This window comes from Megalobrama amblycephala, linkage group LG18, assembly GCF_018812025.1.
Source record: "Megalobrama amblycephala isolate DHTTF-2021 linkage group LG18, ASM1881202v1, whole genome shotgun sequence".
Lineage (NCBI taxonomy): Eukaryota > Metazoa > Chordata > Actinopteri > Cypriniformes > Xenocyprididae > Megalobrama > Megalobrama amblycephala.
Window position 1 is genome coordinate 17,958,126 of NC_063061.1, and position 23,373 is coordinate 17,981,498.

Below are 23,373 nucleotides of genomic sequence, written 5' to 3' on the forward strand. Positions count from 1 at the left end.
TAAAAATACTTTGAAATGCTACTATTCATTCAAGCCCATGCAAGAATAATAGCTCGTGCTCGTCGTTATGAACCCTGAACACTCATTTACTGAAAATCACACTCTTCTGTTCTTTCTTATGGGATGTTTTATAAAGCTTGTAAGCAACAGTAACTAAGTGGCTGTAGAGCTTAAAATAATTGCATAACATGCTTCCGAATTGAAACCGTTTTTGCTTCTATTTTCTGTATGTTTTGATTTTTTCTTTTTAAGTGAATGTGCATGTGTGTGTTGTGATAGCTCCCTTGCTGTACAAGAGTTGCATCACTCCCAGCACTGATACTCTATAGGGGGAGCTGTGCTGAACAACAGCCGCCGCTCTTCTCCTCGGGGTCTGATGATGCAAAGCATTGCTGAGTTTGCCTCAGTGCAGTGTTCCTCATCCTTGCCTGACTTGAACGTTTGCCCAAACCTCGTGTCAACGGTCACAGCCTCACATTGCCCAGCCTGATACAGGGCTTACCACCCTGCCCACTAGCCCTCTCCTCACTAATGACCCTAGACAGCTGTTCCCATGGGCCTTTCTCATTGCCTCTGGACACTGACACACACAGCTGTCACATGTGTCAGCTCTGACTGACATCTGCCTCCCAGCACAAGAACAACCCCGATCTCCATTAGATTAGGCACAGCTTATTTCAATAATTCATCACTTAGACAGCACTGTTTCTCCAGTTATAGCGGTGGAGAAGTTAAGGAATTGTCCATTCAGTGTTTGAGTCTCTTGCTGATGCTTGTGTGTGTGATATTTATGCAATATGCTCGAAATGACAAGTGCAATATTCTGTTTTCGTAGAGACAAATATTAATGAAGACGTTGTGTCGCTGATAATCTCATCCTGCGAGGCCGCCGATTCATAAACTCATTACCGCTGAGACCTGCTGTGAAAAACTCTGGGCAATATGGTGTGTCTGTGACCAAATCTAGTGCACTAACTTCAAAGGCTTCAGTTAAATTTAGTAATCCCTATTTATGGATTAGAAATGCCTCACCGTTTGCGATGCTCGGAAAATAAACTGCTCAAGAGGAAAAAACAACACGTCCTTGTTAGACAATGTGAGAACAGACTAATAAATCGTATTTTCTTATGCCAGTGATCCAGACAGACAGACAGAAAGAAGTAGGAAAATAATGCGAACTGATTGGAACGAGCCAAGTGTTGTCATGCGGAAAGGCGCGTTCTCATTGGATGAAACTCATCCTCTTTGATCCCTGGCAAGGCTGCGGAGTTCTTAAGATTCGAGACATGGGAAGGCGTATCGGTGGGAGGATGTTCTATGGAGGAGCGGGGAGGAAGCTTTAGAGAAAGAAGCAAAAAATGGAAGAGAGGGTGAAAAAAGTAGGCCACTTTTGTTCTGTCGCAACACCAGTTAAGAATATCGTCTATTTGAGATAGCAGATGTCAAAGGCAGCTGCAGTCGGTGGGTTGGTGCAGTGAGTTATTCATGCCCTCATAGGAAAGCCAAAAGCTGATGACAGAAGAGAAGTCCTAAGTGCTGCTTTGTGTTATATGAGAGCAGACTCAGCAGTTCACAAGCAGACTCTCTTTTATGATAAACCGGTCCAGATTGACTGATAAGTACTGATATTACCATGTATCTTAATACTGTAGCTTGAAGAATATAATCAGAGAAATATACTTGAAAGCTTTGCTTAAACTGCAAGCAAAAAGCCTGTTTTTACCTTGGGATTTTCAAAACATTTTAGTAATTTAACTAGGAATGTACAATATGTTGATACCTTTTTGGATATCTTTCAGTTATTTTGTGGCTGACATTTAGATTTTTTTTTTTTTTAATTTATCAGTATTTGCTGATATTTTTATATTTAGATAACCTTTACGGTCATCTAACACTGACTTCAAGTTAATCATCAAAATCGCTACTAAATTAATAACACTTAAACACAATCTTTTACAAAGCTTAAAATGAGTATGCCCTTTTTCATACTGTACACTATAATGTTGGGATCCCAATATTCATAGCATAAATGATTGATTTTAGTTTCAGTGTCTTATTTTTCATTTATTTTGACACTATAATATAGAATTTTAAAATCGGCCATAACATTCTATCTACAGTCTTTACTAGGGACACTTCGCAGTCCACTCCAGTCATTTTAGAATGGATTTCAAAGGCTATAAATTATCACAGGGAGCGACATCTACTAACAACTACAGACATACCAACCAGACAGTGAAGCATGAATCACTAAATAACACAGTTTCATTAGATTGGCTTAAAAGACTAGTCAATATACTTACAATGTAAACATTGTCTTGCTAACATATTAAATAATTTATTAAAGACAAAAAGTATTATACATACCATATCACATAATCTTTGAGACTAGTCTGACCAAAAGATGAAAATGTTATATAGATGCAAAGGCCCAAATGTAATCCGATTGATCTGGCTTCAGGTTTACACCTATAAGAGAACAGCGAAGAACAACAGCAAATAAAAGTGTGGGGTGAGGACAGAGAAATGGCAATATGGAGCTTATAATATTATATTATAATATTTCACAATATTACTGTTTTTGCTGTATTTTTGATAAAATAAATACAACCTTGGTGAACATACTGCACGAGACTATGAGGAAAAAAAACAACAACAACAAAAAAAAAAAACGACTGCAATCTTTTGAGTGCCACTGTGTAGTCTGCAAGTAGTTGGGTAAAGTGAGAGCGCCATAATTTTCTCAACATGGCAGAAAACAAGAACCGAGTTTTTCAATGTGTGCAGTGTCAGAAGTGCGCCTATAATGTCTTAAAATACTGCCTCCGTAGGAAGCTCTCTAGGTTTTTTGAACAGAGCTATAATGTCATATTCCATGTGCCCCCAAACTGTTGCGCTTTTCCCAAAAATAGAGAGCCCCTCCCGTCCAGCAAACTGTCCCCAGGGGCTTTAAAGAGAAAGGGTCAAATCTCAGTGACATCAGTGTCATATCACATTATTGCAAACTATCACAACCTGTTACAGTGCATTAGATCATGTAATAAGCAAAGAACCATTGGAGACGCAGCCTGGTGGGCCGTGCATTTGCAGTGACATATTGCGCAGTGTCACGTGTACATATACTGACGAGTTCAAATTTGGCTTCTATCATTTCCAGTCTGTTCTCTTATTTACTTTATAACTGAAATTACATCAAAAAACAGAAATATATAGTTGGACTTGACTTGAGGTTGGCAGACTTTAAAAGAGCATTTGTGTTGATTTTCAAAATCAATTTTTCTGGCTTTATTTTAATTTATTCAGTTCACGGTGTTTGGCCATCAGGAGTTTTTAAGGATTAAAGATACTGTTACTGATAAGGGCCTTTTATGAATGTGTGTTGGTCATTGAAATTTCCCAGAGACTGACAATGCTAAGGTTACCACACAAACAAACCATTTCAGCAGAACTTAATATGCTATTGTTCACGGCTAAGATTTATTACACAGAAAATAGACATTGGGCAGTCAAGAGCTCTACCGCATCCCACAACACTCAAATGGAGAATCACTGTAAGCAAACCGACTGAGAGAGGAACGAGGAAACACACAGATGGGTTGAGACAGACGGAGAGATGAAAAGGTAGCTCCCACACCTGTTTTCAACCAAGCTATAAAAGAAAAGAGAAATCCTCACATACACCTGCACAGCTCTTGAAATACTTGCATGTGTTCGACATGAGCAGTTCATTTTTCCCTAGATATTTTTCAAGTTTAACGACTCCATAATTACCCCACGCACAACTTCACAAAACGATCCAGGAGGCTGAAGCGCCGTGCTGCTTTGAACTTATCGCTTACAGGTGTTATCAAGGGAACGTACTGCGGCCCACTCCATTTCTCTCAGATTTATCTACAAACCACAGGTGCCCAGTCACCATGGGAACTACTGCACTTCTGAAGAGGTTACCCAAAACTGATCCTGTCCAGCTGAAAAACCAGCTGACTGTGATTCTCCAGCTGGCCAGTTTGTTTGCTACTACTGACATTCAGACAGTCAAGAGATTTTAATTGGACTCACAGAAGTTTTCTTCTGCACTACCTCTACCGTATTTTAACATTTATAGTTTAGATACGGTGCTCAATCACTTTCTTTATGTATGTTCAAAGCCAAATTTGCTGTCCCTTGAATTGATTTTGGAATTGATTTACTTAGACAGCAATGAGAACACCTAAAAATTTTGCTTCAAGTTTTATTGTTCATATTGTTTACCTAAAAAAAAAAAATTGACTTGTCATTGAGTTTGGATACAAGTTTGGATAGTTTACCCAAAAATCAATATTCCCCCACGCTCCCATGTTTGTTTGTTTATTTTTCATTGAACACCATTGCATTTTTCAAAATATCCACTTTTTTGTTTTACAAATGTAAAAAAAATGACATGAGGGTAAGTTATAATAGAATTTTCATTTTTTGGTTGAACTATCCCAGTTTACTTCAGAATTGTAATTTCCTGATAATTTACCCACCCCCATGTCATCCAAGATGTTTATGTCTTTCTTTCTTCAGTCGAAAAGGAATGAAGGTTTTTGAGGAAAACATTCTGGGATTATTCCTTCACCAAATGCTCATCTTGCACTGCTCTGCGTGCGATGCGCCATGCATTACCTTTCCAATGTGATTATGTAATGCGTGACGCATCGCAGAGGAGTGCAAGATGAGCATTTGTGGTTAAAAAGTATATACATTTTTAGGTTTTTTTTTTTTTTTTAGAAAATGACAGATCATTTCGCTAGACAAGACTCTTATCGTGATAAGAGACACCATCGTGATGCCACGCCCCCGCCCCGCTCCTCCCCTTTTATTCCCCTCACGTGCAACCTATTGGAAAGCCTGGATGAGTCATTAGTTGGGAAATAAAATAACCCTTTCGCACGTAAGTTTAAAATATTCTGGCTGACCCCCCAGCGTGAGTTTTTCAAGGCGATGTTATTTAGAACGTATCACTTTATTGTTTCCATGGTGACGCTTCATTGCTTGTCATGTCACACACCGCAGCGCTGTATGACTGATGATCTGCTTTTATTTCAGTTTTCCTTTTTTATTCAAAATATTCACTAATTTGTTAACTATAACATGAAATATCTGATATTCCGATTGTCAAATATGTGAAAGTGGATGTTTTGCTGTTTAAACAACTTTATAATGATTGCGTTAGTTGAGCTATACACGTTATGGGCGTCGCCATGTTAGTTTGTGCCGCAGGTTCTGTTGGATTCACAACATCTTATATGTATTTAAACATCCGAAACCTAAAATAAACATTATGTGGTTGAAAACACTGCATATTTGTGATATATGAAAAGTGCTGCGCGCGTCCATCTCTGGTTTAGCGCAAGCCAAAGTGCACACACACATTTGAATGTGGCAATTGATCATGTAATGCACTGCACTGAACGTTCTAATCACACCGGTGTGATCGTACGCGTCAAAGGGATAAATAAAGTAATAAAGTAAAATAAAAAATAATAATTATATAATAACGAAAAATTAAAATACACCCCCCCACCCCCGACGATATCATCGTCCATCACGATGTTTTACTGTAAACATTGTCAACTGCCAATTTAGGGGACATCGCCCAACCCTAATATGAAATATAAAGTAGAATTCAATTATGACTTTTGAGCTATAAAACATCAACCTCTAACCAATAAGGGGTTCCTCTATAGGCTGTCTAACACAGATCCCATTCCATAAACCCATTACATTGTGGGTTATTTTGTGTCCCTTTCTGTGACTTTGGAGCTGCATTCAAAGTTTATAATCAAAATAGCATTATTGTGATTAACCTGACCAATTTGACTTAGAGAACTGTGTTTCATCGTGTTACAGTTGACACGAGTCGATTATTGTAGTTATTTTTCAAGTTTGAAGGCTTTGACTGTGTTCTGTGAGATAATCTTGGCAATAAAATGTGTTTTGTTTGGCGGCCTCGTGTTGCTCGGTTGATGCATGACTTATGATTCCCCCCATTTTGTGCGGGCGACACTCACTGTCTCCCCCCCTCTGTGCCCATTGCCCTCCTTTGCCTTTGTTTGTTATGTTGGACACCGATATGATAAATCTTCGCAAATGTCACTGACCAACCCATTGTGAACGCAGATGCAGCAGATCAGGAGGGAATACGAGAGAGAGAGAGTGTAACAGAGGAAAGGGTTGGGAAGAAAGAGAGGGGAAAGATAGAGAATGAGTAAGAGGGATTGAAGCAGGGATTGTGCAGGAGTTGCACTCAGTTTGCCCGAGAGGATCAGTCCTGAAACAGAGCTAACCACTGCACTCCAGCTTGAAGACCTGCCAAATTACACTCACAGAGGACAGCGAAAGGCAACGTACGTGTGCGTGTGTGTGTGTGTGTGTGTGGTTTGCAGTTCTTGTTTGTGTGTGCAGTTGTCTTCTGCTCTGCCACAGGTGTCTGCTCTGTGTACTGGGTAGATAAAGGAGAAAGGGCAAGTGTGGCGAGTGATAAATTGCGCTTGTTACGGTGCGATTTGTCACTCTTTTTCCCACAGTCTGACTGTGTCCTCTCCCATCTTTCCACCTTTGATGGTAGACAATAAAGTGCCACTGCAGATTTTCTCTTTCTCGTCCACTCATCTGAAAAACGATGTGAAATCATAATCACAGTAGGGCATGGCACGTATACGTGGTGAACGTGATTTCACCGAGTACAACATGTTCCTGGATCAACATCTCCAATCAACCAATCAGATTTGAGGGACAAGTTCACAGTTTATGACAAGTTTATGCTTACAACCAGGGTTAGGTGCTTCTACATCAGTGTCATTCATAAATACATTAATACGGGAACATGTCTTATTTGGCAAAATCACGGTGACCGCATATACGCATGTATTTGTGCATGTGCAAACGTTTTCGTGCAGAAATGGTGATTCATCACTGAGTTAACACTTAACACTTGAGTTAACACTGAGTTAATTATATGACGCTCATTTTTGTCTGCATCTGTTCATATAAAAATGCATAAAACAATGCAATTCATACATTTAATCCTTTCAGTGTACCCATTCTATGATGAACATTAATATCTTTATAATATATTATAATGTAATATCTTAATTAAAATTCTTCTGATATTTTGTGAGCATAAATGCACAAATGTAAGGTGTATTTAACAGTCCTGATATAAAAGTTTAATTTAAAGAATGGAACTGAACCTTATTGTGTAGTTTGACATAATCACTTATTTATTCTATTTAATAAGCCGGGATTTCCTAAACTGGATAATAGTTAATTTCTCATAACAATGTGGAATGAAAATAAATACTTATAAAAAAAAAAAAAAAAAAGAATAAATCAAAATAAAACACTTATTAAAATATTTTAAATTTTCAGGGGGTATTTCAAGAAAATATTTTAGGTTAAAGGAGTTCATTAACAAAAAAGTGTAGGAATCCCTGTATTAAATAGTCCACATTCATAAATATTAGAAATAGGGTTTCTAATTTATCTGTTTTTCTGTGTGAGCACATTTACACAGCTGTTCATAATTATTAGTGAATGAGAGCCATTACCTTTGAAGTGTGTGTGTGTGTGTGTGTGTGTGTGTGTGTGTGTGTGTGTGTGTGTGTGTGTGTGTGTGTTATGTCTACAGAAGGGCTGGATGGTGTCATAGACACAGATAGAGGAATTGATTAAATTAGTCACTGTAGACATGACATGGAGAGCCCCGATGACACAGTTCCACTCCGGCACAGCAGTTCTTTTGACTGTTGGCTGCACACGAGTGCAGATAGTGCGGGGTGGTAAAATGTCCAGAATATATCAGCTGGCCTTGCTCCCAATCACAAACCCAGCATGTGCTTGATGGGTTGATCATGTATCTGAATCCCTTTCTCTGCTTGTTGTGTCATCCCCATGGCCAGCCAAATGAGAAAACCACTGCAGCATTTTACAGCTTGACGTCGTATTGAAGATTCATAATATATTCGCGCAATGATTTTGTTAGCGATATAAAATTAACCATCATCCTCATTATTGTGGTGATTTTATTGTTTATAGCTTCTCGGAAGGTGATATTTGACTATTTTTTTACAATATGTCTAGGTAAGATGAATATTAATAGCATCTCAGCTGTTAACACGTAAAAACATTGTTAGAGTTGATGTAATACTTTTGTACGTAAATATTATTTCAGTGTATTCTTATATTGATGGACATGATTAAATGTATTGAAATATATAAATATATTTTTGTATTAATTTAGTGATAAAAATCAGGAAAACATGGCTTGATTATTTTATAACTCACTCCATTATATTAATAACTGTATTATATCCATAAATTATTTATATTTTAATTTATTTTAAATGCAAAATTTACTTGCCTACAGTGTTTGATTGGTTTAAATGCTTTCTCTTATTGAAAAAAAAAATCCCTTGAGCCAATGAAAAGCAAATGCATAAATATTGTGATATATTTCAAGACATCGAATTTCATATTTTCGCTATATTGCGCATCACTAGTGCATACAGACGTCAGTATATTCTATCTGTATGTAGCCTGTTCATTAATTTAAAAGGCACATCAAAGCTGACCTCCTTTCAGACTACGGTTTTTAGAGTTGAAGGTTTTTTTGGAGCGTCTCAAAGCTTCACAATTCTCTCTTTTCAATGTGGTATTTATTCTACAGGCTGTTGGTTTTGATGTATCTGTACCTTGTATTCCAACGCTCCATTTCTGAGTTTTCATTTATGTTTTCTTTTGTCTGCCTGTCTCGTTTTTGTAGAACTCATGTCAGAGTTTACTATGTGCAGAGATTGAAAATCCAGAGCACAAACATTTGTGAAAGAAAGTGTCTTTGGTGACAGTTCAGAAGCGGAGAATGTTGCCGTCTAAAATGTTGCCGGTGCTGTTGGATTTATGCTGCACATACTGTACAGTCCTGCTCATTAGTTCTCATACTCCCCTTTTTAAAAATAAATAAATAGAAGGAATCATAAAAATTGCATTTTGAATTTAAACTAATTATCTAATTTAAAAGTTTACATGCCCTTCTTTCTCAATATTCTCCTTGAGCACCAATGTCATAGACAACTATTTAAAAAGCATTGGTATTGAAAGAGACAAACCAAGGGTATTTCAACTTTTGAACAGGATAATTTGCGTAAACTCAATAATTTTGTCTTGTGAAATATAACTGTGAAATGGAAAAAAAAGAAAAAAGGTTGTGGTTCACTTTCATCAAACAGCACTGATTTCCCTCCATAAAGTAACACACTTTTCCCACTGTGTGTGTGTGTGTGTCCTTCAGGTCGCCCCCTCCCTCCCACGCCTTCATCCAGTCTGCTCCCCCCAGCCCCTCCTCCCCCTCCGCCCCCCTGCACCAGGCCGCCACCTCCATCAGGGAGTGTCAGATGCCCCTTTTGGACAACGGCTCATCCCATGCCATACTGGATCCCCCTCCCGACGACGAGTTCTCCCCCAACTCCTACCTGCTCCGTGCACAGCCCCCCACCATCGGTAAGAGCGTCTCACCGTGCTGCCGCATTCTCCATCGTATCCAGCACCCTTCCATCATCTCTCTCAGCCACATAAAATCACTACTCCGACACTGAACCCTCCTGTACAAGGCTGTCCCCCTGCCACCAGATTTTAGGAATAGGGTGTACATTAGATTAGGGTTATAGGGGTGTAACGATACCCTCATGTCACGATTCGATACATATCACCCACGATACGATATTATTGCGATACTCCAAGACATATGTTAAAAGTATAACAAAAATGTACTGTTGATTAAAATGCTAAATTTGGTATTACATTGGGAGTGGAAATGAATAGGCAGGACTTGGTGCTGGTAACCCAATGCACAGGACAATGGTGACACCAGAATAAAAATATTCATGATTCTAATGCTAAAAATAATGTAGGCCACTTTTTACTGGTAACATAAGACATTTGGCATTATCAGGACCCACAAATATCCCCCCATTGCATTATTATACATTATATTCAACATTATATATAGTAGTTTAATGAAGTACTGACACTAAAACTCTAAAACAGTCATTTTCATTTTGGGTGAACTATACACAATATATATTGTCACTATCCACGATACGATATTGTTGCATTTATGTATTGTGATATATTGTGACACGGTATATTGTTACACCCTTATTATAGCCTGTTCTTTGAAGGCAACATAAAACTGTGTTTATAATACATTTAACTTCTATTATAGGATGTATTTCCAAGTAAAACAGAACAAGAAATAATGTAAAACTTGAACAATGATATTATCATACTATATTACTTTTGGTAAAATGATAGCAGTCATTTCAGTCTGAGAAAATGTTTTAATTTTGAAATATAAAAAAAACATTTTCTTTCAAAATAAAATGATTATTCATGCACAACTGATCCAGAGACTGTTTTTAGCAATTATTATATTTTGGTTTTATGTTGTCTTTAAGAATCTGTTGTATTATCTAGATATTTGTAATTATAAATTGGATTTCATGTTTACAAAAGTAAACATAAATTTGCCTAAAATTACATGTTAAAAGTTATTATTACTGTGCACTACCAAGGCTTTATGGAAAAATTATTTCTAAATGTCTCTTCCATTCCAAAGGTTTCATGCTTCCTGCAGCTAATAATTAATTGTACAAACACATTGTGTTCAGCACAAACACTGTTAATCTCGTTACAAGTGCAGTCTCGGTCGTGTCTTTTATTACCTTGACAGTTTTTGGCTTTTTTTTTTTTTTTTTTTTTTTTTTAAATGTGAGGGCACACAACCTGTCTGTGTTTGCATTTGCATTCAGCACGGTTTCCCCCTACTGTTAGAACACAACCATTTTGGGGTCAGAACCGTTCAGCTGAGAACCAAAGGTCTAGTGAACTCTTTGCTCACTTTGATCACAAATAAACACTTGGTTCATATTATAATTTACACCCATGCAACAATTGTAAAATTTTAAAGAACAAATATATCAATAATAAATTACAAATATATGTGACATTTTGTTGGAATATGCTCTATTATAAAAGCATGGCCATTTGGCACAGGTGTCTGTTTGTGTAAATGGGTGTTGTGTTTGAGTGCAGTTAGCAGTCTGTCACGGGAAAGAGATCTGAGAGGATTCTAGCCTGACACCCTCGGCCCGCCACAGCGCTTTTGTGCTCTCTCCCACTCTCTCTGTCTCTTTAGCGCTTTCTCACTTTCTCTCCATACGCTTGTACTGACAGTCCTCCTGTTTTCCTTAACCTCTTGAACTAAAACGTAATGCTACTTGTATTGTTAAACTTGAATGAAAGAAATCCTACTGATTTCTCTGATAACCTTTTTATTATTTTTGCCTAAAATATTTCAGTTCACAACAACAACAAAATGCCTTGACGTCCTTGATCATTATTAACGTCCTTGACTTTTGTGAAATCTGTTTTTTAGATTAAATGTGAAAGCTTTTGCTTTGCACCGCTTAAAATGATTTAAAAATGGCACTGGTAACCATTTACAGTACATCATTGTTATTATGTGAATATAAAATCACACTTTGCTTATTTTATTTAGTATAAATTGGATTGGATGGTCAATTAATTATTTTGTTTGTGTGTGTGTGTGTGTGTGTGTGTAAATAGACCATTTCTCAATCTATCTGCTTTAAAGCTTTATTTAAAAACATATCTATTTTTCACAGTATTAATTACATTTTTCTTATTCACCTGTGCATTCAAAGTAATTTGTTTAGAACATAATACAGCATCATTCATGCAGACAACAAGAATAGATTTGGTATTGTAGTTTCTAATGCTTTATGTTTCTGGTGTTTTTTTTAACCCACAGTTGTTCTATTCATGTATGTGTGAGAAACGACACATCATTTCACGCTAATGCAATGTTTTTGTTGTTGTTTTCCCTCTGATTTTTTTTGTTTTGTTTATATTCTCATATCACTTAAATGCATTTAATTAATGTGTGTGTGTGTGTGTTTTATATATGTTTTTTGTGTACCTAGTGGGTTTTAATTAGGGATTCGTTTTGCTCAGTAGTAGCAGTATATGCACATTTTACATTCGAAACCTTTATCCTGTGTGTGCTTAACCTTTTGTACACTAATCTGTTGTGATACATTAAGTATACTTCACTGACATGAGCAACTGGATTTTTAGAATAATGCTTTTAATTATATTCAAAAAAATTGTCTCAACTGGGCATTTAATCAAATAGCGTGAGATTGTAATTATTTACCACATGAATATGATAATATTAGTCAGTTTTTTATTTATTTCTACACATAAAATCATTTATTAAATTAGTATAATTTATTGGATCAGATTGAAAAATATTTTTTTCACTGCTTTCTCTTGTTCTTACATAATGAAACCTGATTCAGGGACAGATATATTGTGTTCAGCACAACCTAACAGACAAACAAGTATCTGTTTAGTTGAAATATGAAGGCTGTGGTGATCCAGTTAAAATATATTAACATCAAGCTTTGACACCTTTTTAAGTTAAAGTGTTAATTAATTAGGAGTCTTTCAACACTCTTTGAAAACATGCAGAATGAGAAAACCTTTGATATTTACATCAGTCATATTTTTATCAGTCAGCAGACGGATCATATCTCATCTGCAGCGGCTTCTGAAATGGGTCATCATTTTATAGAAGTGGAATTATTGGCAATATCTTTGTTTAAGAAAGGCGTGATTATATACAACAGATGTTTGCTTTTTATATTCAGTAATCCTTTCATAATGAAGGTTCATTGCATGACACCAGGGAGTTATATTACTCCACTGTGCATGTGAGACACTTGCATACATTTAATATACAGATGATCATGCAGAACTGTTATATTCCTCCTCTGAAAATATAAATCACGGTCATCTCTAAGCATGCGTGAATTATCACAGTTCGCCATGTGTACAGGAAAAAGCATCATCTCTGTGCTGACTGTTCTTTTTTAGTACTCATTTGGCAGATATGATAGCTGAATTTTTGATGATTTTGTCAAAAAAAAAAACAGGTTTATAAATGACTTAACAATTATTAATCTCTCTTGTATGTTATGCAACAATATAGAAGTTTAGGCAAATACACTAGCTGTTAATTATTATATAATTATTAATATTATTAACTACTATGATGGTTTTTGATGATTTTTCTTGCCTATATGTAAGTTAAATCAAATAGATGCCTGGTTGTTAAAAAGACTTTTTGTTGTTTGTTTTATCATGCATATATTCAAGCAAATATATCAAATATATGCATAATAAAATTAAATATTTTAATAATCATGCATATATTTTATTTAAGATGCATAAATGCAGGAAAAAGTGGTTTCGATGTGCAACCATCATACTAGTTGTTAATACGAATAATTATATAATATAAATAGCTGTAATAAAAATGCTGTATTGTGTCTGACAAAATTTCTGATGGATACACTCTAAAAAATGCTGGGTTAAAAACAACCCAAGTTGGGTTGAAAATGGACAAACCCAGCGATTGGGTTGTTTTAACCCAGCGGTTGGGTTAAATGTTTGCCCAACCTGCTGCGTAGTTTTATTTAAACCAACTATTGTTTAAAAATTGCTATATGGCCAGCTAAAAATGAACCCAAAAATAGTTGGGAAATTAAAAACCAGATGCAATTTGAGGCAACAATAATAGACAAAAGGTGAATGTTTATTAATAAGCTTTAATATTTTATTAATATAAATTTAATAGTTTATTAATATAAATTTATTAATAAGCAATTTAATAAATGTTTATTGTTTAATAATTATTCATTGAACATTAATAAATGTTCATTTCCAACATACTTTGGGTTAATTTTAATTAAGCAATACAGTAATTTTTAAACAATAGTTGAGTTAAATAAAACTACCCAGCAGGTTGGGCAAACATTTAACCCTACCGCTGGGTTAAAACAACCCAATTGCTGGGTTTGTCCATTTTCAACCCAACTTGGGTTATTTTTAATCCAGCATATAATGTTCAGTGGTATAGATTAATAATTTTTACATTTTTATACCTAGCACTGAAAAGGAGTGGGAAATAAATAAAAAAAAAATAAATAAATAAATAAATAAGCCATAAAATTCTCTGACTAATACTGATAAAAAAAAAAAAAACTGATATGTCGCCGCCGATAGCCTCGTGGGCAGCGTGCCGACATATAGCACCGTTGCGCTTCGGGCAACCCAAGTTTGAGTCCCGGCTTGTGGACCTTTCCTGATCCCGTCCTCCCTCTCTCTCCAACCTTGCTTCCTGTCCACTCTACACTCTAAAAAATGGTTGGGTTGAAAATGGACAAACCCAGCAATTGGGTTGTTTTAACCCAGTGAATGAGTTGTTTTAACCCAGCGTTTGGGTTAAATGTTTGACCCAACCTGCTGGGTATAGTTTTATTTAACTCAACTATTGTTTAAAAATTGCTGTATTGCTTGCTTAAAATGAACCCAAAGTATGTTTAATATGTTTAATAAATGAACATAAGTTTAATGAATAATAGTTAAACAATAAACATTTATTAAATTGCTTATTAATAAATGTTCACCTTTTGATTATTATTGTTGCCTCTAGTAATTATGTGTCTTATTTTTAATTTCTAACCTATTTTGGGTTCATTTTAAGCCAGCCATATAGTAATTTATAAACAATAGTTGGGATAAAAATAAAACCGCCCGGCACATTTGGAAAACATTTAACCTAATCACTGGGTTTGTCCATATTTAACCCAACTTGGGTTGTTTTTAACCCAATAATTTTTAGAGTGTATACTATCCTATCACAAACAGCAACAGCTACAACAAAAACTGATATTGGTCAGTACTGATATGTTGTATCAGCATGGCTATGACAAGTTGTTCAACACACAGCACAGGTCTGAGGTGGCAGCGATGCTCACTGCGGCCCTGTTCCTCCCACCCCTGAAGCAAGAGTAATTGGTATGCACTGATGTTCTTCTCCTCCGCGTGCCTGTGTGTGTGATTATGTTGCAGTGAGACGGGTCGTGCTCGAGCCTCTCAGTCTCAAAGGTGTCATCCACACGGCCGCAGTGTGCTTGAGAACCAGAGCTTAACGTGCGTCTGGGAGACCTGTCTTGTCAGTTCACTTGCTCTTTTTCCCGTCCCTCTCTCCCTCAGCCGTTCCCTCAATCACCCTCCACCGTTCCCGCCAGAGTTTCTGTGCCGCTCTCCTCTCCGTCCTTCCTTCCTCTGTCATCCTCTCCCTGTCGAGTCATCTTGTTCACCCAGTTTTCAGCCGTCTGTGCGGCTCGACGCTCACTGCTCCTGGAAAGAGCTTCGCTCTTAGCGTGCTAATGCCGCAGATAAATTATTCATACATATTTTCTGTGTTGCTCTTTTTCGCTATTTCTGGAGTGTCTTGACTGTGGGGAAAAAAAAACAATAAAAAGGAAATTGGTGGAAGTTTGTGTTATGACTTGAATGTTTGAGTTCACTGTGAGACAAATAAAATGGTTTCATTTGTGATAGTCAAACATCTGAATAATTGTATATTAGGCGACCTAAACATTAGCGGTATAATGAATGTAATTGTGATGCATTCGTGAACGTGTTGAGGATGCGTTTGGGTGACATTTGTAATCAGAGTAGAATGTTATTACTCCCTAATTAATGGAGGCAAGTGTCTGAGACTGACCAAACAGTGTGTTTAGAATAGCGATTAACTTTCTTTCTCTCTTTCACTCACTCTTATGTTATTATATATTTTAAAAAATGAATAAAAAAGAAGGACTGTTTTTAAACAGTTCCTTCATCAGTCATTGGTCAGGCTGACAGATATCCCCACTCCAAACTCACACCATTGGCCAAGCTACAGCTTTAGGCTCGATTGGATAGTGATAATGAATATAATGATATTGATAATAGTGTTTACACTTTTTGGGGACAGTTCACCCAAAAATGAAGAAGATATGACCATTGATAAAAAAGAGACATTTTTCAAAATATCTTCTTGAAGAAAGAAAGAAAAATGACATGAGGGTGAGTAAATGATGATAAAATTAAATTTTTAGGTCAACTATCCCTTTAACTACAAGATTTATATTATATCTGTTTATTAAACTGGAGGAGAACGCATTTCATTATCAAAAAAATGACACACTTCAGCTTTAAAAGATGAAGAAGATTGAAAAAGGCCAGCTGGTGTCCAGCACTGAGCTATTTTTGTCCATTCTGGATCCTCATTTCTTCAATAACACAGGAGGGAGACGTCAGCTGATCTCACTGTATCTCTCTGCATGCAGATATGACTTTTACTGAGAATAAAACCTGTCTTGATATGTCAAGACAGTGTATTGTAGGAAATAGGGATGGGTGGTATTACTGTGGTGGACTGTTCAACAGTAGAAATGTGTCAAATGGTATTTTGAGATTTTGCTATACAGGAAAAATCTGGAAACTTCAAAAGTGTGATTTCCAGGCCTGGAAAGAATGTATAGTTTGATATTCAGTATATTTTTTTCTAATTATGGTCAGTTTTACATTATTTCTTTGGCTAGAAATACTCTTAGTGAGTGTGTTCTATTTAAAAAAAAATTAAAGAAACCTTATGTAGTCATCATAACTGAATAAAATTAGTAATTAATTGGCCAGAAAGTGTGGGAACACTGCCACAGTAGATGTTTTAGTGCGAAAGACGTTAACACTTTACACGTGAGAGCTTGAGAACTTGTTATTAAAGGCTATTGAAAGTCAGTTTAGTTGTTTGCACTTGCCAGATGAATGAACGGTCATGGTCATAACACTCATCCTGTCACAATTTAACAGTTTTATAGTTTTACTTGTACTGTGTTGATTTTTTTAGATGTTGAATAATGTGAAGATTGTGTGATGCCTGACAGATAATTCTGACTTATAAAAGTAATTGTATTTTTTGGTTTGTGTCCATCGACTTTCAAACATAATGAGATGAAGTACATGTCATTTGTAAAATACAAACAGAGTCATTACCACAGTGTAATTTAATAAATACTATCATTCAAAGATTGGGGTCAGTAAGATGTTTTCTATTTTATTACATTTTAAAATGTAATTTATTCCTGTGAGGTCAAAGCTGAATTTTCAGCATCATTACTCCAGTCTTCAGTGTCACATGATCCTTCAGAAATCATTCTAATATGCTGCTCAAGAAACATTTCTTATTATAAGCAATGTTGAAAATAGTTGTGCTACTCAATATTTTTGTGAAAACATATTTTTTTAATGTATATATATAGGATTTTATGATGAATAGAAAGATGAAAGAAACTGCATTTATTTGAAATATATACTGTACAATCCAAAAGTTTGGAACCACTAAGATTTTTAATGTTTTTAAAAGAAGTTTCGTCTGCTCACCAAGGCTACATTTATTTAATTAAAAATACAGTAAAAAACATTAATATTGTGAAATATTATTACAATTTAAAATAACTGTTTTCTATTTGAATATATTTCACAAAGTAATTTATTCCTGTGACGGCAAAGCTGAATTTTTCAGCATCATTACTCCAGTCTTCAGTGTCACATGATCCTTCAGAAATCATTCTAATATGCTGATCTGCTGCTCAAGAAACATTTAATTGTACAAAATATTTGTGTACAATATTTTTTTTCAGGATTATTTGATGAATAGAAAGTTCAAAAGAACAGTGTTTATCTGAAATCTAATCTTTTGTAACATTATAAATGTCTTTACTGCCACTTTTGATTGATTTAATGCATCCTTGCTGAATAAAAGTATTCATTTCTTTAATTTCTTTTCAAAAAAATAAAAATTCTTACTGACCCCAAACTTTTGAACGGTAGTGTATAATGCTACAGAAGCTTTGTATTTCAGATAAATGCTGTTCTTTTGAACTTTCTATTCATCAAGGAATCCTGAAAAAAAAAAAGTACACAACTGTTTTCAACATTGAAAATAATCATAAATGTTTATTGAGCAGCAAATCAGCATATTAGAATGATTTCTGAAGGATCATGTGACACTGAAGACTGGAGTAACGATGCTGAAAATTCAGCTTTGCATCACAGGAATAAATTACTTTGTCAAATATATTTAAATAGTACACAGTTATTTTAAATTGTAATAATATTTCACAATATTACTGTTTTTTACTGTATTCTTAATTAAATAAATGTAGCCTTGGTGAGCAGACGAAACTTCTTTTAAAAACATTAAAAATCTTAGTGGTTCCAAACTTTTGGACTGTACTGTATGTATATATATATATATATATATATAAAAAAAATTGTAACACATTTGATTAATTTTATGCATCTTTTCTAAAGAAAATCTTACTGATCCCAAACTTTTAAATGGCAGTGTAAACCATTTTTGGTTGCGTTTCCAGGAAAATACATTACTGGTATCATGAAATGATAGTAGGGCAGTGGTTCTCAAACTTTTTTGGTCACGCCCCCCTTTAAAAACCTTTAAAAAAAAATCTACCACCCCAAAATCTATCCCACCTCTGACTACCAAATAATATCACAAAAAACAAAGATCATAAATTGAAAGACAAGCAGTACTTCTTTTTTTTTTTACTTTGTCAACGGTCTGAAGAAGAACGATTCAGTGGAGTTGGCGTTTGGTGGTGCTTTATAAAGGCAGAGCACCAACCGCTATTCACACACTTGAATGCCATTGTTGCAACAGCTGTTTTCTTGTTCTTTTTTTTCCCTGCTGATCTGCCTCGCCCCCGCCCCTGCAGTATACCTGTGCGCCCAAACCACCCCCCTCCCTGGAGGGTGCACCCCACGCTACAAGAACCACTGCAGTAGGGCAATGTTTTTGCCTCAGCTCCAAAGGCAGTGCCGTAACTGTGTAGTGTGCTAAGTTCCAAATGAATTGCAGTTGCACTTTTTTTAATTACTGTTTCAGATATTTTTGTATATTAGTTCTGTGTTCATACCTTCAAATGACAGTGTGAACATGTTGACAAGGTTCCCATACTCCTACTCAGTACACCTCTGAAATATTGTCGGTTGTCATATACCGTCTAGCCAGATCTGTCGAGCGAGCGAAAGAAAAAACGCCGGTTGGTGCGTGGAGAATTAGTCTGAGGATGGATGAAAGACAGAAGGTGGTTGGCCACCAATCATGACACCTCATAGCTCTCTCCTTCTCTTTCTCTTTCCCTCTCTTTTTGTAAACACTCAACTCTATAGCACGGAGCTCAATTACCCCCGCTCTGTCTCCAGGCTCCTCCTGCCACATTTAGATTGTGTCTTTTATCATTCCAAATTGACATTTATGCTTTTACTCCTATTGTTTTTCCACCGTTCCCACCGCTCATGTTGGGCAATTTATTTTAATCCCTGTCATGGCATGGCCTATAGCCTAGCAAAGCTTGGCTGCAGTAATTTTACCATTGCCATGCACTGGAAACAAGAAGCTGCCATGCAGAGCTGTTGTCCCATGTCTCTTCCTCCATTCCTCCGCCTGTCTCACCAACACCAGCTCATTTCTTCTGACCCGTTCACTCTCTCTCTCTCTTTCTCTTGCTGTGTCTTTTATACACTCTTTTTACTAATGATGTAGCTTGTTAAAGATGGTGCATTTTTTTCAATGATAAAATTGTTCTTATACCAACTTAATGTGCAAAGACAACTATAAATAAAAAAAATATACAGTACAGTCCAAAAGTTTGGAACCACTAAGATTTTTAATGTTTTTAAAAGAAGTTTCGTCTGCTCACCAAGGCTACATTTATTTAATTAAAAATACAGTAAAAACAGTAATATTGTGAAATATTATTACAATTTAAAATAACTGTTTTCTATTTGAATATATTTCACAAAGTAATTTATTCCTGTGATGCAAAGCTGAATTTTCAGCATCATTACTCCAGTCTTCAGTGTCACATGATCCTTCAGAAATCATTCTAATATGCTGATCTGCTGCTCAAGAAACATTTAATGTGTACAATTGTACAAAATATTTGTGTACAATATTTTTTTTCAGGATTATTTGATGAATAGAAAGTTCAAAAGAACAGTGTTTATCTGAAATCTAATCTTCTGTAAGCATTATAACTACCGTCAAAAGTTTTACTGCCACTTTTGATTGATTTAATGCATCCTTGCTGAATAAAAGTATTCATTTCTTTAATTTCTTTTCAAAATTCTTACTGACCCCAAACTTTTGAACGGTAATGTATAATGCTACAGAAGCTTTGTATTTCAGATAAATGCTGTTCTTTTGAACTTTCTATTCATCAAGGAATCCTGAAAAAAAAGTACACAAGTACAAATAAATGTTTCTTGAGCAGCAGATCAGCATATTAGAATGATTTCTGAAGGATCATGTGACACTGAAGACTGGAGTAATGATGCTGAAAATTCAGCTTTGCCATCACAGGAATAAATTACTTTGTGAAATATATTCAAATAGAAAACAGTTATTTTAAATTGTAATAATATTTCACAATATTACTGTTTTTACTGTATTTTTAATTAAATAAATGTAGCCTTGGTGAGCAGACGAAACTTCTTTTAAAAACATTAAAAATCTTAGTGGTTCCAAACTTTTGGACTGTACTGTATATAGTAAATAAATAGAAATGATTACAAAAAATACAACATTTACTGCAATATATCAGACAATTATCAACTCTTAGTGAGTTTAAAAGCATATGTTTTATGTTAGTTTATGATCGTACATGAGTGTCGAGGACATGTTTTATGGTTTTAGGAGTCTGAAAATGTTTGAAGTGTCTTTAAGAGTTTAAGAGTTCTCAAGGTTTAAGAGTCTGAGAGTAGATGGTTTTGTATATCTTTTATATATAGTTATTTGTGTTTGTTCATATTTTAATGTCTGATGGTGTGTTCAGCACTGTGGTCAACATTGTTGTATTATTATGTGCTGTATTAATAAATTGGAATTGCTAATAATAATACAAATAAACATTGCAAACCACCCTGACAAAGCAGTTTCAACCAATGGCATGGGTTTGGGGTGATCAGCAGACCTAAAATTTGTATTATCTGTATAAAATATTGATACTTCTCTTGTTCCTGGTTCTGTAAAAGTAACTGAAACTAGGTAGATATCATCATGTGTGTGTGTGTGTGTGTGTGTGTGTGTGTGTGTGTGTGTGTGTGTGTGTGTGTGTGTGTGTTTGGGGGCGGGGCAAGCTTGATTTCCGCACAGTCACTCGTGTAGCCAGACAGAGGAAGCTGAATAAATGATATTTTCCACTATATCTTCATAGCAGTTTCTCATTGATATGCCTTGAATGTAAATGTGTCTTTTTTTCTTTTTCTTTTCTTTTTTTTCTTTTTTTTTTTTAGAGAAGGGCAGGCTGGCAGGAAGAGCAGGAAGTTTCGAATCAGGCGAATAGGCCTTTTCTGAGCCCACATAGTGTCGCTTTCCCTGTGTTTCTTGTCGACTATTTTGTCTGCCTCCGCCGTTCGCTCACTGAATCAAAACTCAATTATTCATAAACACTGCTAAATGGTGAAGAACGGAAAGCGGAGGGAGAAAGAAACACAGCCTTGTGAAAAGAGAGAGTGATGAAGGCTGGTGGGAAATAAATGAATGTCAGTAGTGGAGGACAGAATAGCTTCACAGCTGTTTCGTGTCTCAATAAATCGAGGTTTTATGAAGCTCGTGTTGAAGCGGAAGTTTTGACAGGGAACGAGATGAAGCAAAGCAGAATCTGTGACCTTGTGTCGTGAAAGGGTTTCTTTCTCTGCTCAAAATAAATTTTACTTAGTTTTTACAGAACTCGGTCATAAAATACACCAGGGTGAAAAAACTTATTTTCTTTATTGCGAGAAAAGAAGAACCACCTTGGCTGTTTTTGTCCCAGTGCTTTAGGGTTAGAATGTGTTAGAATGTGCGCTGATAAGAACTATTGTTATTGACAAAAATTTGTATTTTAATTTTAATGTTATTTTAATTTATTTTATTAAAAAAAAAAAAAAAAAAAAACGAATAAATACATATACAACTAAAGAAACACAACAGAATGGTAAATTATATAAATCGGAAACGTGTAATATACACAATACTGTTATAATATAACATTAAAAAAGACTTGAGTTTTCATTCATATTATTCATTTAAAAAAAACAGATTATTTATTTATTTTTATTTTTTTTACCTTTTTTTTACTCTAAAAATATTTTATAGAGTATAGAGTGGACAGAAAGTGAAATGAGATAGAGAGAGGGGGACGGAATCAGGCAAGGTCCGAAAGTAACTCATTATTTTATTTTAAAAAACAAATACGAATAAATACATATACAACTAAAGAAACTACAGAGAATGGTAAATTATTTAAATCTGAAATGTGTGATATACATAATACTATTATAAAATAACATAAAAAAAAAAAAAAAACAAAGAGAGAGAGGGGTACAGAATCATTCATATTATTTATTTTGAAAAAACAGACTATTAATGTTTTTCTTGCCTTTTTTTTGTCATTTTTGCCTTTATTGCGATTGGATAGTATAGAGTAGACAGGAAGTGAAGTGAGAGAGAGAGAGCGGGACAGAATCAGGCAAAGTCCGAAAGTCGGGACTCTGAAAGATTATTAAAAATAATTTATTTTATTTAAAAAACAAATACAAAATGTGTAATATACACAATATATTATAATAACATGAAAAAACAAAGAGAGAGAGAGAGAGAGAGAGGTGGACAGAAACAGGCAAAAAAAAAAAACTAACTTGAGTTTTCATTCATATTACTCATTTAAAAAAACACATTATTAATGTTTTTTTTTCTTTGTCTTTTTTTGCCTTTATTGCGATTGGATAGTATAGATTAGACAGGAAGTGAAATGGGAGAGAGAGGGAGACGGAATCAGACAAGGTCCGTGAGCCGGGACTCCGACAGATTATTAATCTGTTATTGATAAGGTTTTGCTCCTTAGTTATCTGTATTAGGCAGAATCCACTATTGTTCGACCTCTAGTCCACTCGTTTATGTTCAATTAAGTTGCCATATCATCCGATGGAGGAAAGTTCCAGACAGCAAATTCATAGCTACACACCCTGGCAATCAATATCTCTTTCCTCAGGCGTCTTAGACGACCCCCTGTCTTCTGCCTCCTGCTTGGATACGGCGTGCACATTACAGTGAGAGATTTTGAATTTAAGCTCTCTCACGTATCTCTGTGCTAATAACAGCAGTTGCCTGTAATCTCTGCATTACTGTACTGACTTTAGCGCCGTTCTCTGGCTGTGCGCCGTGAGCTCCACATTCTGTATAATGGAAGTGCAGCAGCGGCCCATTGTTCCTCTGTGATTGCAGCGCTTCACACCGAGACCCCTGGCGAGACGTTCTCACATGCGAAGGAGAAGAGAATCCTTCATTTGGCCATTGAAGGCCACTGT

At 35.6% G+C, this 23,373-nt stretch overlaps 1 protein-coding gene across 5 annotated transcripts in view; it reads left to right on the forward strand.

The window, feature by feature from the left end:
• The window catches only part of tenm2b (teneurin transmembrane protein 2b), a 319,786-nt gene that overhangs the window by 215,020 nt on the left and 81,393 nt on the right, over nt 1-23,373 (forward strand). Inside the window, exon 2 of one of the 5 annotated variants that reach the window (XM_048165630.1) lies at nt 9,314-9,522. The exons of the other annotated variants lie outside the window; for them this stretch is intronic. Within the exon in view, the coding sequence (XP_048021587.1) occupies nt 9,417-9,522 (106 nt within the window). The 5' untranslated portion in view covers nt 9,314-9,416. The remainder of the gene's footprint in view (nt 1-9,313; nt 9,523-23,373) is intronic. 5 annotated transcript variants of the gene reach the window in all.